Source organism: Daphnia pulex, chromosome 9, assembly GCF_021134715.1.
Source record: "Daphnia pulex isolate KAP4 chromosome 9, ASM2113471v1".
NCBI classification, from domain to species: domain Eukaryota; kingdom Metazoa; phylum Arthropoda; class Branchiopoda; order Diplostraca; family Daphniidae; genus Daphnia; species Daphnia pulex.
In genome coordinates this window covers 437074-449685 of record NC_060025.1, presented here as the reverse complement: position 1 = coordinate 449685, position 12612 = coordinate 437074, and the positions used below count along the sequence as shown (strand labels likewise).

The 12612-nt window shown below is 40.3% G+C and overlaps 2 protein-coding genes across 8 annotated transcripts; both read left to right on the top strand.

Moving 5' to 3' along the window:
* Positions 1-19: 19 nt before the first annotated feature.
* On the top strand, positions 20-5574 carry LOC124201991 (uncharacterized protein DDB_G0271670-like). Of its 5 annotated transcripts, XM_046598265.1 has the most exons (5): positions 20-72; positions 154-281; positions 772-940; positions 1009-1098; positions 4012-5574. In XM_046598265.1, the coding sequence occupies exons 1-5, from the start codon at positions 35-37 to the stop codon at positions 4727-4729; spliced, it is 1143 nt and encodes a 380-aa protein (XP_046454221.1). In that variant the 5' UTR covers positions 20-34; the 3' UTR covers positions 4730-5574. The 5 variants fall into 5 exon arrangements, with proteins under 5 accessions (XP_046454221.1, XP_046454222.1, XP_046454223.1 ...); XM_046598266.1 differs by lacking the exons at positions 20-72; positions 772-940 and having other exon boundaries at positions 137-281; XM_046598267.1 differs by lacking the exons at positions 20-72; positions 154-281 and adding an exon at positions 451-566 and having other exon boundaries at positions 685-1098.
* A 425-nt stretch (positions 5575-5999) lies between these two features.
* On the top strand, positions 6000-12575 carry LOC124201986 (malate synthase, glyoxysomal-like). Of its 3 annotated transcripts, none has more exons than XM_046598253.1 (12): positions 6000-6303; positions 9587-9712; positions 9799-9930; positions 10029-10238; positions 10421-10588; positions 10665-10851; positions 10913-11053; positions 11111-11273; positions 11355-11466; positions 11549-11714; positions 11787-11878; positions 11957-12575. In XM_046598253.1, the coding sequence occupies exons 2-12, from the start codon at positions 9614-9616 to the stop codon at positions 12197-12199; spliced, it is 1713 nt and encodes a 570-aa protein (XP_046454209.1). In that variant the 5' UTR covers positions 6000-6303; positions 9587-9613; the 3' UTR covers positions 12200-12575. The 3 variants fall into 3 exon arrangements, with proteins under 3 accessions (XP_046454209.1, XP_046454208.1, XP_046454210.1); XM_046598252.1 differs by lacking the exon at positions 6000-6303 and adding an exon at positions 8919-9288; XM_046598254.1 differs by lacking the exon at positions 6000-6303 and adding an exon at positions 9284-9510.
* Positions 12576-12612: the final 37 nt, after the last annotated feature.

The window sequence follows — 12612 nt, the reverse complement described above, 5'->3', positions numbered from 1 at the left end:
AGTATCGGCATCGGCGCAAATGTAGAGCGGGAGAATGGCGGAATCTCTCGCCCTCCCCCCCATCAGCTGTGTGTGAGTCCAAAGCTGCAGCCCAAACTGATACATGTGTGTGTGTGAGTAGCAACGGCATTTTTTCTTTTGTTTTCCACTAAGGCAAACGACCGGCGTCAGCAGAAGCCCACGTAAAACTTGCCAAATAACAACCGAGTGTGGCCGTCAGACTGTCTGGGCTGACCGAAAAAATCAGCAGCTGAGAGACCCTGTGAACTGGCTATACCTAGGTAATCATCTGACCTAATTTCGCCATGTTAGTGTGTTGTTGTCTGGATTAGATTTTATACTCGGAGGAGTGTTCACATTCAAAATGTATACGTGAGAGAGAGAGAGAGAAAAGAAATCGAAGTGTGAGAGTAGGTCAAGGTTCCATCTCTCTCTCCTTTCCTAGACTTTTGAATATAATTCCTGCTGGCCGTTTTCAACTTCAACCTTCCGCCAAGAGCATTCCAGGTGGTGGATCGACGTTGTTGTCTTTGAAAAACGAAAAAATTCATTCATTCCATTACCTTGTATGTCCATCCATTTTCATCTCTTTTTCCTTCCTCACGGGCAAACGAGGGTGTTAAAGCCTCGCAGCCATCAGCTAGATATCATTGCCTAAATTTTTTTCTTTTTTCTCTTCTCCAGGCCCTATACATTCCAGTGTTTTGTATAATCATAATTTTTTCGTCGAATTATTCACCCCCCAGCTGAGAAATGTTCACTTTCTTGCAGCTAATAATAAGATCGATACTCGTGTGCATCACGTGCTCAACTTGGTCTCGTCCAATCACCCTCTTTTGTCACGTTGCCAGCTTCCTTCTTCCGCCATGATGGGGGGGAAGCCACAAAATGTTTCATATCGATTCAGACTCTTGCATCAGTTGGAACATTTTTCGTTTCTGTATTTTTACGTAGCAACAACACACACACCTGCTGATGAAAATTTTTGTTTTCTTTTTATTCATTTAGGAATCACGAAAAGATGATCAGTCAAGAAATACGACTGCTACGTCGTGCCGCTTCCTGCGTCGATCCCATGGATAACTCTGATCGTGACAGGTGATACACACGAAAGAGGGTCATTTACCTATAATCACTTGGGGGAATTTTTCTTTCTTTAGAGCTTCCCCGTTGCTATTAAAATGAATTTCGTACCAGGCTCCGTAAAACAGAGGGTTTTCCCCAACAGGATATTGTGTAAAAACCAACTTGGTCATTCTTTTTAAAATATTAATATTAGACTTAAATTGTTTTAAAAAATCCCGGCCCGAAGGGATTTTTCATCTTTTACATTACAAGACGCAACTGCGTTTCAAGTGTGGACACATTTCCGGCTCCAGTCCACAGAGGTCATCTCTTTTGTTGATATTATAGTAACCATGGCCTTGGATTATTATTTTTTTCTAACCCTCTAAATTCAAATCGGTTTTAAGCCATTGATACGGATTATCCCGTCCAATGTGTTATACCAGCTGTCACTTTTTCGAGAAACACACAACTTTCTTCGTGAATGAGATAATTTAAGGCCGGATATGTCGAGACTTGGTAGAAGAAGAAGAAGAAAGTCCTTGAAATTAAATGGCCATAAGAGAAAAGCTCGTCGTCTGCGGCCGGAGAGAGCTCTCTGGCGTGCCCACCTTTTCTACCTGTGTTACAATCCGAGACGCGTCAAGGACGGACCACTTTCACTGGCGGACGTGTATACTGTGTGTGCAACCGACCAGCCGCACAAAAAATCGTGACCTATTTTGACCCGGATTCAACCTACTTTTGCCAAGTTTTAGATGAACAACATCATCCCCCCTCTTGAAAGAAAAAATAAGTTGTATCGGGTCATTCAACCTTATTTTTTGGGGGTTTAAATGTGAGTGGGAATTTTTTTGAAACCAAATTTGTGTGTTTTTCTGGGGGGGTCACCAAACAACAACCCTTGGGAGGAACCTGTTTATATTTCTCTTTTAGACCTGGACATTTTTGAAGGCCTTTTTACCCTTAAAGAAAAAATCGAAAAGATTTGTCTTCTTTTATTTTTGGGAAAGGGAAGAATCTGTTTTTGGAAATCGTCGAAGAAGGGAAAACGGACTGTGAGAGGGGCTTGGCAGTCACAGGTAAATGCGCCAGCAGCGCCACCGCCAAAATTTCCAGGTGGGAGGAAACTTTCACGCGCCGATGGGAGACTACAGCAGCAGCAGCAGCGATAGACAAGAAGGGAAAATCACCGTTACCTAGCCAAACTCTTCTCATTCGAGTGGCCCTACTCGGACAGAGCTGTTGACTCTGTGATCGAATTTTTAAAAGCAAAAGAAAAAGTTGATTATTATTTCCAATGCAGGTGTTTTTCTAAATTCAAAAAGTGCGTTTATTATTTTGTGGCGACCATTTTCGTTCAAACAAAAACGGACTTGACTCTTTATATTCCGCAGTGGACCATTTAGTGTGTGACTCTGGATTTTTGTTATTTTCATTCATTTTGATTGAAAACGTTTGCAATTTGAGCTCAAAGATGTCGCGGCATTCGTACCATCGCGATTCCCCTTTAACGTAAGTTCACCCACCTACATAATATTAATCTATCCTACTGTCAATTAGCAGCAGCAAAGTGAAGTACGTAGAAACGACGGGTGGAAAAAAAAAAAGAAACAGGTCCACTCAAGTTATTCGGTCCTACTTTCCAATTGTGAGAGAGAGAGAGAGAGAAAAAGAGAGACTCGGCTAGAAGAAATCGAGGCCAGTCACGTGACGCCACCATTTTCCTATTCTTTTCGAAAAACACCTGTTTATTGTAACGATGAGTAGCACACACACACAGTCGAGTGCAATAGTACTTTTTTCTGCTTTATCACTTGAAACTTATCTGACGTTGAGTCAACAGGAAGGCTTAATCTTATTCGGCGATATCTTTTTTAGTTGTCTGGGTAATGTTTTGTAAAGCTTTCACCTGAATAAAAGACGGGAGAGAGGAAGGAAGAAGAAGAGTCTCTATGACGAAAGAAGCCATTTTGGGTGTGACTGGCAACGCTGTGCGTCACACACCGGCTGATGTGTGTGTGTGTGTCGGACCAATGAGAATAGAGAACTGAAAGTGGCGTGATCCTTTGGATCGATGCACATACACACACCGTGTGTAGCGGGGTGGTGGTCTCAGTTCAGTCGTAGTTATTATTACGCCAAAGGAAAATGTCGGCAGGTTTATGAACGATTTCAGGTAAAAATTTTATTCCATTTCCCGTTTGATTTGTGTAACTGTAGATTATTAGGAGACCAGACCAGGTGATGCCTGAAAATTTGACAGGTCCATGATTTTGTCAACACTGTTATCTTCTCCCGTCTAGTGTTGTGGTTAACGTTTACATATGGATAGAATCAAAGGGCAGTGCCCAGTGAAAACAAGTTTTGATGTTGTTTTTTTTAATTTGACACATACGGGATCATCGTATAAGATTGCGAAAAATTGAAACCGCGTAGCAACGGGCGACGAGCCAACACCTGGGGGTCCACAACCGATGACGGTTGCTATGGCCCAAAGAGTCATTGCCATAGTGATAAAACTTTTATTTCGTGTGTGTTCTAGTTGTAGTTCTTTTTTCCCGTTTAGTGTCCACGTGCCTATCCTTGAAATGGAATCCTTCGATCCCACGTGTTGGACCGATGGTACAACACAATTGAGAGACTATTTTTGAGAGCGACGAAAAAGAAGAAGTTTGGACCGGTTATGGGAAATATCTCGGGTTACTGTGTCCAATTGTGAGTGGTGGATAAGTCTGGGCAAATCAGTGCCAAGTTGCTCAGTCGTTGGCTGCACACCCACACGGTTACAACTTGGGACTATTTCGATTGTTATCCCAAAGGTGTAAATTTAGATAAAAAATGAAATTTGATTATGACATTCATGAGAATCGGTGTGTTGATTATTTATTAATTTGTGTTTTTCATTTAATTTAAAATTAATTATTTTAAATTTATTTTAAACAGGAACTCGACGTTGAGGAAGACCATGTCTTTTGACAACACCTCGAGCGAATTTTCCCAGCAGAGCGTCGTGTTCGCCATGGAAAAGTTTTCGAGGGCCGTGGCCAATATGGACGAAACGGTGATGGTGCCGTGCAAGCTGATGGACGTCCCGGTGGGCAGCGATCCCGAACTGGACACTCGCGTGCCACGTCGTTCACGAGCCATGATTCGCGATATGCAATCGGCCGATTTGCACAGTCTTTACACGATGCTCAATTCATTGAAAAACGAATTGATTTGGGGCAATCGCACTTGCACCGACAACAGCAGCGCCAACAACCAAAATAGCAGCAGCAGCAACAACAACAGTCAGAGATCTAGCAGCATGGTTCGACGACCGTCTGTCAATTCCATGACTTCGATGGCCTCCTCTTCATCAACGACGTCATCTTCATCCTCATCATCTTCATCTTCTTCTTCATCATCATCTTCTTCATCTTCATCCGGAACGGGGGCCAGTTACAGCGACAGCGACTCCGAGTCGGGACTGATGGATCACGAGAGCAGCACGGAAGATTCCGGCGTTGAACGCGAGCCGGATGGTGAAGAGTGCGTTGAACGGATGGCCGATCAATTCCGCCGGCACTTGCTCGGCCTTCATCAGTGTTTGGAACACATGGCCGACGCCGCCAATTATCTCACCCACCGCTACCACGTCGAAATCGGAAGTGCCGATTGAATTCTTGGCAACAACAACCACGTAATAATAACAACAACAGTAGCTGCCTTTCTTATTTGACGGCGTTTCCATAATTCGCGTTACCCCACAACAACAACATCTGTCTCAAACATTTATTATTCATTAATTCATTAAAAAATGTACACGATTATTTCCGCTTACCCCCCTCCTGTCTTTACTCTTTATCCATAATTTTTTTTTTTTCAATATTACAAAAAAATAAGGGAATTTAAAAAAACAAAAATTCGAGAGAAATTAACCAAAGTAGAGTGTGTACGCGTGAGTTTAACAATTTTTTTTTTTCTTTTTTTTGTTTGGGTGTATTTTTTAATATATTTGGTTTTTGGTTTAATTTGCGACGCGATTCCGAATTTCGAGTAATGTTCCGCAAGAGAATAGCGTGTGTGTGTGTGTAAAGATTGAATGAATGTGATTCTTGTGAGTGTGTGTGTGAAGCGATTCTTTTTCTTTCTTTTCCAATTCATCCGGCGGAGGGGAAATATATCCATGGAAAAACAATTCTTAAAAATGTAGAAATTTTTTTTTTAAATTCTCCGCCAATTTTTCCAAAATTCGATGATAAAAATTAAAAAATTAATTTTTTTTTTTTAAATTTTCAATTATTTTAAAATTATATGCTGTATGTTGTTTTTTTTTAAATTTCTGTTGTGTTAGCGCACCTTTCGGTCCTTTTTTTTCTCCGAAAATAAAAGGTGACGCACCACGTCATTTTGATTTGCTCACGCGTGTCTATGGATCACGTCATAGGCCAGATTTATCATGTGTCGAGTATATAGGGAGAATCATTCAAGATTTGGGGAGAAAAACAACCGGAAGAAAGAAAAACGACGAAATTTTTGCCTTGTGTCCACAATTGTTTTTATTTCACTTATAGCACTGCTGAAAATAATTATATATATATTATTATTATATCTTACCAAAATTTTTTCTGATTTGGTGCTGTTGCGCAATTTCATGGCTTCAACATTTCTAGCGCACATGCAGATGCCCCCTCCAATTTTGTGTCGATAATTTTGCATAGTTTTCCACATTTCCCCCCCCCCCCCTTTTTTTGTAGCATATTTAGCCTAGCTAAAAAACAAATTGAAACCCAATGAGAATTATATAATAAATATATATATTCAAAGGTTGTTTGCCATGTTTCTCATTTTTATTTTGTTTCTCTCATCCGCCCAATGAAATAATGTCACGGCCGAGAAAAAATGGCGGAAGTCGTCTGCAGCAGAATATCAGTTGGCAGGTTCAAAGGTGCGTGTGCTGCTACGTGTGCAATATCTTTCGTGATGGAGTTCAAAGAATATTATAACCAGGAGAAAAAATGTAGAATCAGCTGGATCCGGAAGGGGTATGTGAATGGGATACGCGTGTAAGCATATATATTTCACCAAGGAGTTCATTTTTTGGAATATGTTACAAAGTTCTTTTATATACTGGGGATCTCGACTTTCATCACCGACCCACGATATCATTTGATCCTTTCGAGTTGCTATCGGGTTTTATACGTACATAGCTTGTGCGCCCGTTATCTCACCGGATAACCATCTTCTTTAAATGTAAGTAGATATTTATTTATACAATTTTGGACATGTTTAATGTAAAAGAAAGGCCAAAAAAGAGAGAGGTCTCGACCTTGGACAATACAAGACGGGCCTTTTCGACCAATAGGCCAATAGGGGCTAACTTTGTCCTTCATCAGGTTCACCTGAGAAAATTTGTTTACGACCTTTTTCTTCTTCTTCCGAGATATTCGGGGTGTCTATCAATCACAGCTCGGTCAATGGAGCTAGACCCTTTTAAGTGTCACCTTGAAGACGGATGGCCGTTTTCGGGTAAACAAAATGAACCAACGTTTAAGAAATGGCTCATCGTAAACCTTGAACATCAGTCTATACTAGCGAAACAAAAGTTAAAACTCTTTCTCTATATAACGTCTAGTTTCCTTATAGTTTGGCTGAGTTGAAAGGTCCTTGGATTATTAATTCGTCTGCTCTCTACACACAATTGGCCTCCGAACTCTGAAAAACCTCAAAATTTGACTAGCAGTTTGACTCATTCGAATTATTCGAACGGCATTGCCATTGACCTAAAGATATCCGAAATCTCAATGGGAATAAACCAGCTAGTGTACAACCGGATCCTGTTCTGGTTATCATTCTTTTGTGCCAGAGAGAGAGAAAGGTGTATACGCCGCCACCATGGCCGCCATTCATCGAAACACGGTCGCGCATGGGCGGCCGTGAGTAGCGCGGGACTCTCAAAAGGAGAGTTGAGATCCGGTCTACATATCCTTATAGGAAGTAAACGGCATTGACCTCTCCAGCAGACAGGATCTAGCCGTTAACTGGCTTGCTGGTGAATTTACATTTCGTCTATTTTCGCTTCTAGGATAATCCGAATGTGCACTTGAACCAAACCTGATGGGAAAAATCCTTAACGTTGTTAGCGAAAATTAGAAAACGATAGCGGCCGCATTGAGGCTGTGTGACGTCAATGCGGCCGTTAACTTTTTGCTGTGTATATCATGTAGTACGTACCAATTTTATTTTGAAAAAATAGAAAACCGACAAGGTCTCCTTTCACATCCTTGATAGTTTTGGCCCAAGTGTGTGGAAATTTCTCGGGCGTGTATATACGCGACTCTCTCGTCGTGCCCATTTTTTCCCCCTTAGTTTATACGTAATATATAATAATGATTTTGGAATTTAAAAAACAAAAACCTGTTTTATTCTGCTCGAATCTTCCTGAAAGTATCACTCTCTATTTTAGCGTTAATGATGATGAAAGTGAAATTTTTTTTTGAAACAAAAAATTTTTCTTTTGTGTACTCGTTCGTTCCACTGGGCACATGTCCAAAATAACAATTGGCAACTACTACCAGCAGGACATGCGATTACTACTCTGAGAGACGAAAAACTTTCCCCACCACCACCATCAACAATCGCCTATAGTATTAAATAAAAGCCTTTAGACGACCTTGACATTTATATAATCACGCTTTCGTTCGGCAGGAATTTTTTTGTGAAAAAGAAGAAGAAGACGGGATACATGTCTGGTTTTTGCTTTCATAAGGGTATCGTCATTTCTATTTAATTTGTTTATTCTGTATAGAGTATCAATATAAGATATCCGGTCCCTCCTTTATTATATAAAAATTCACTTTGTTTGAACAACACCGCCGACAACAAGAAACGATGGGCTTTTTTTCTTTATTAGAAAATAAAAGCCAAGGTAAAAAAAAACCCGCGTGAAGCCTTGAAAAAAAAAATATTCGAAAACGGCGCGTGTGTTGCTCATTAAATAACCGCCAAGAAAATTTCGGGAACCCACATTGGGTGGGAGAGAAATGACGTTTCAAAAAGGCGCGCCCATTTCAAAACATTTTGTGACGCAAATTTTTGGCAATCGAACAACAAGACAACGTCAATGTTTTGCGTCGTGTGGGCTCGTCTTGCAACATTTCGTGCAAAAATTGGCCGAAATACTTACTTTGTCAGCTAGAGACAATGTTGACAATTGCGTCGTTCGTTGAACTTGTAGACGCAGTTGACCTTGTTTTTCGAGGTGTAAAAATAAACAAACAATCACTGACATTATTATTTAAAGATTGCTGGTGATATTGTGGGTTTATCGATTTGGACTTTATAATATCACGAAATGCGTCGTAGTAGTCGCTATAATCATTATTGGATATGCGTGATAATGATACATGTGCGTGATAATAACAAGACAATCGATTTTTGATGGTTATTTAGTATAGAACTGGTTTGTTGTTGTAACTTTCAATATACTGACGACCCCCTTTCGAATCAAACATTTGTTTTTTCCTCGTTTAAATGCCAACCTTTTTATTTCTTGATATCAAAATTAGTATGATGTCGTATTTTGATTAAATATCTGAGTAGAAATTGCTGCCAGCACGACAGGCCTTGATATAATAGACATCATCATTTTCAGAAAGTTGTCCGTCTCTGACTTTAATATAAAAGCAAATCTCAATAATAAGAATTGAATGTCGAACTTGGTGATGTAACTACGCCTTATCCCGAAATTTTTGGCGGCATGCGGTTTGTGTATAAAGAAATCGACCTAGTTTCTGCTGACGTCATATGGTCTCATGCAAAGTTATACTACGTAGTCGACAAAGTTTTTGACGATAAGGTATTATTATTTTTTGTTGCTAAACCATAACGGAACTTTGCGTGCTGTTGCCGTTGTGGACTTTGGCCCATCCTCATCAGCACATGTCCTGTCCTGTGTGCCGGTTTTCCAGCAGTTGGCTTAATGATTTCTTGCGGTATATATGGAATTGAAACCGTGCCAGTTAGCCATTTGCTAGAAAGTTAGAAAATGTTATTTGGTTGCTGTTTTAATATATACTGCTGGACATGGCTGACCAATCTGAAAATTGTCGAGTAAAAGTTGACGTTTCAACGCAAGATGGAGTTTCGAATTTCTCTAGCAGACGATAACATTAAACAAACACTTGTTGAGTCGTCATATCCGAAAGTTGAAAGAACTTGTCAAACAAAAATTAAAAGGTAAATATATTCAAATGGGTTGACGTCACTAAATTCCCCCTATTTCTTTTTTTTTTAATACCGTAGAATACGATTGTTGCGTAGATCGCCATCTTTAGGCCTGTTACTACGTGATGAATTGCCCTGTCAGATGGGTTATCCCTAAAGTCAATGTTAATAGCCTCACGAGAGTTTGTTTATTGTTGACCTTGAAACTGCGTTATTGCCTTCCGCTTTTGCAATGTAGTGAAATTACTATGGTCTTGCATGAAATATTTGAAGATTGATGCTCATTATTGCAACGTTTGGATTCTTCCAGAACGTTTCTCCTTTTTTTATTATCGACATGCTGGGAACCAAAGCTGCTGCTACTTCAGCTGATCGGCTGAAGGTTATCCTCTCTCACCTGCCCAAAAAACCAGGAAACATCCCATTCGACTTCTTGGTGAGTTTTTTTCAAAAGCCTTCTGCATGAAACAGCGAAAAATTTATAATATGAATTGCTATTGTCAATGCGTGTTTGCTACACAGGGAAGTAAAAAGTCTTTTGAAATATCACCGGCCCCCAAAGGATTAGAAAGTGCAATCACACTTTTGTTCACAGAAGACTGCTTGGAGTTTCTGGTGAAACTAGTTGAAACCTTTGATCAAAAGGCTGATGAGGTAAGAATCTTGGAAACAGCCGTTGCATTGTGAAATGTATGAACACACACAAAAGCTGGGCTAGCTGCTGCGAATTCATCCGACTTTCTCCTATGTAGGTGCTGCGTCAGCGCGTCTTGCGACGATGCGCCGTGGAAAGCGGCAAACTGCCGGAATTCGTTTCCAAAAGACCGAACAAATCCAAGGGTTGGAAGATAGATTCCATCCCACGCCGCTTGGTCAACAGAAAGTTAGACCTCGGTGACATCAGTCCCTCCAGAACGGATCTCCTCGTCAACGCCTTGAACGCAAATGTTCAAGGCATCCAGGTAATAATAATAATATCATCGTCGTAAAACTGTCAGTGTCACGATGTTTTCAGGATATTAAAGTGCACTAATATATATATCTATATCTCAAAGTAATAAAGAAAGAAAAAACCCCTCGGTGTAATATCAATGTGAAATTTGCGTGTAAGATTTTTTTTTTTTTTATAACTGGTAATTGTCAGGTGGATTTTGATGATGGCCATTGCCCATCATGGCGAAATCAGCTTCAAGGCCTTTACAACGTCTTCCTGGCTGTTAGAAATCAACTGCCCGGAACACCAGCTCTGGACAAGGTACCTGTGATGATGCTGAGGCCTCGAGCTTGGAACATGATGGAGCACAACGTCATGGTAAATAATAAGAATAAGAAAAAGTTTTGTAAAGAAAGTACAATAGGCCTCAACTCATCTTTTTTCTTCCCATAAGATCAACGGTCGTGAAATTCCCGGCCCTTTGCTGGACTTTGGAGTGCTCATTTACCACAATGGACGAATAATGGCCGATCTGGATTCCGGTCCCTTTTTCTACTTGTCCAAAGTCGAAAGTGCCAGCGAAGCCCGTCTATGGGACCAGATCTTCACGTGGGCGGAAAACCGATTAGGACTAAAATTTGGTATGATAGACTTGCGACAACTATTCATTGCCCAATCCGATGTTTATTGTTCTGCACACAGGTACCATCAAGAGTTGCGTCTTGATAGAAAATATTTTAGCGACATTCGAAATGGAGTCTATACTCTACGAATTACGCCATCATTGCATCGGATTAAACTGCGGCATTTGGGATTATTCAGCCTCCATTATTTCTTTATTTGGTATTTATTCTATTTGATCAGTTGGGAAATCTTGCAATTTAAATTTTTGTTTGACAGGTCGACGCCCCGAATTTGTCATATCTGATCGAGTCCGCTACGTCAACATCGATCAACTTTTTTTGATTTCTTACATCAAATTATTAATCAAGGTGTGCCATAAACGCGGGGCCTTGGCCACAGGTGGAATGGCAGCTCTAGTTTTGGATGGCGATGATTCCAAGTGAGTTTTTTTTTCATCAAGATAAACTACATCTTTTTTTATTCTGTTTGACATTGAACTCAAATTTGGCCCAATTTATAGCAATCAAGAAAGTATCATCAGGCGTGTTTGTGAAAGTAAACTCAAAGAAATACGTCTGGGATTAGACGGTTTTATGGTTCACGACCTCGGACTTGTCACGCATATCAATAAGGTACGGTTGAGCTCTCGACCATATATTTGTTCGTAAGAATCAACATTTTTAAAGTTAAATTTTCGCCTGATTTTAATCTCAGCTATGGAATGACAATTGTCCCGCCGATAACCAGCTGAAAGTCAAACTTGCATCGTTTAAAAAAAGTGCCGCCGATTTGCTCAAAGTCCCGGTGGGCCAAGTTAGCCTGTCTGCCCTTGAACATAATATCTCTGTGGCAACCCTTTTCATTGAAGCCTGGTTAAGACGTATGTTTCTTTTATGTTCTACTTTACTGTTAAGCAACTAAATATGCAAGTAAAACTGGTTTTCTAATGCAGAATCGGGAACATTCACATTCCGTGGAGCTGTGGAAGACTCGGCCACAGCTGAGATATCTCGATCGCAAGTTTGGCAGTGGATTTTCCACCGGGTAAATAAATAAATAAAATAAATAGGGCATACATGACGAATGGAAATTGTTTTATGGAACAAGGATTGTTTTGTCCAGGTTCTTCTAGAAGATGTGGAAGGGACCCGTGTTTCTCGTCAGCTCGTCTTCGATCTAGTCGACTCGTTTGCTCAACAACTTTCCGCCTCTTTCAACCAAGTAGACAAAGATCGTCTTTTGGTTGCCGTCAAGATATTTAAAGAGTTGGTGACTTCCCGAGATCCACCAATTTTCATCACCACTTATTTAAATAATCACTCGTGCTTTTTGAACGCTTGTCGGCAGTCCAATAACGGCCCTTAAGTGGCGATTAAAGAAAATTATACATGCAGATGAGCTTTACGGGACCATCTGACGCTTTGGTGATAGGGAAAAGTGTGTACGTCAGACGTAGCCTTGATTAGTGTTCAACTTACGAGATGAAGTAGAACGTGGATTATTATGTCGACGTTCTTCACGCTTAACAGTTACATATGACTTGATTGTACCGGCACTTTCTTTCCAGCTGTTTTGCGGTTAGGGCTTCCCCTTTCTCATCGTTGCCATATTAAAAAAATATAGTACTATATACTCATGGTTGTGTCGTTAGCAGTTACTAACATCTTTTTAGTGGGTTTTTCTTTCTTTTTTGTTGTTGTTGGTAAATACTATAATAATACATATACATTATATTATTGTAGAGATGCTGTTGAGCTACTTTTCTTTTTGTATTCCGG

What these genes read in the sequence shown, in the direction of transcription:
- LOC124201991 (XM_046598265.1), top strand. Translation starts at nt 35, where the DNA reads ATGGCGGAATCTCTCGCCCTCCCCCCCATCAGCTGTGT. An exon ending in CTCCCCCCCATCAGCTGTGT is followed by an intron (nt 73 to 153) that starts GTGAGTCCAAAG and finishes TTTTCCACTAAG; the next exon opens with GCAAACGACCGGCGTCAGCA. An exon ending in TTGGAACATTTTTCGTTTCT is followed by an intron (nt 941 to 1,008) that starts GTATTTTTACGT and finishes TTATTCATTTAG; the next exon opens with GAATCACGAAAAGATGATCA.
- LOC124201986 (XM_046598253.1), top strand. Translation starts at nt 9,614, where the DNA reads ATGCTGGGAACCAAAGCTGCTGCTACTTCAGCTGATCGGCTGAAGGTT. An exon ending in ACATCCCATTCGACTTCTTG is followed by an intron (nt 9,713 to 9,798) that starts GTGAGTTTTTTT and finishes TTTGCTACACAG; the next exon opens with GGAAGTAAAAAGTCTTTTGA. An exon ending in CCGATTAGGACTAAAATTTG is followed by an intron (nt 10,852 to 10,912) that starts GTATGATAGACT and finishes TTCTGCACACAG; the next exon opens with GTACCATCAAGAGTTGCGTC.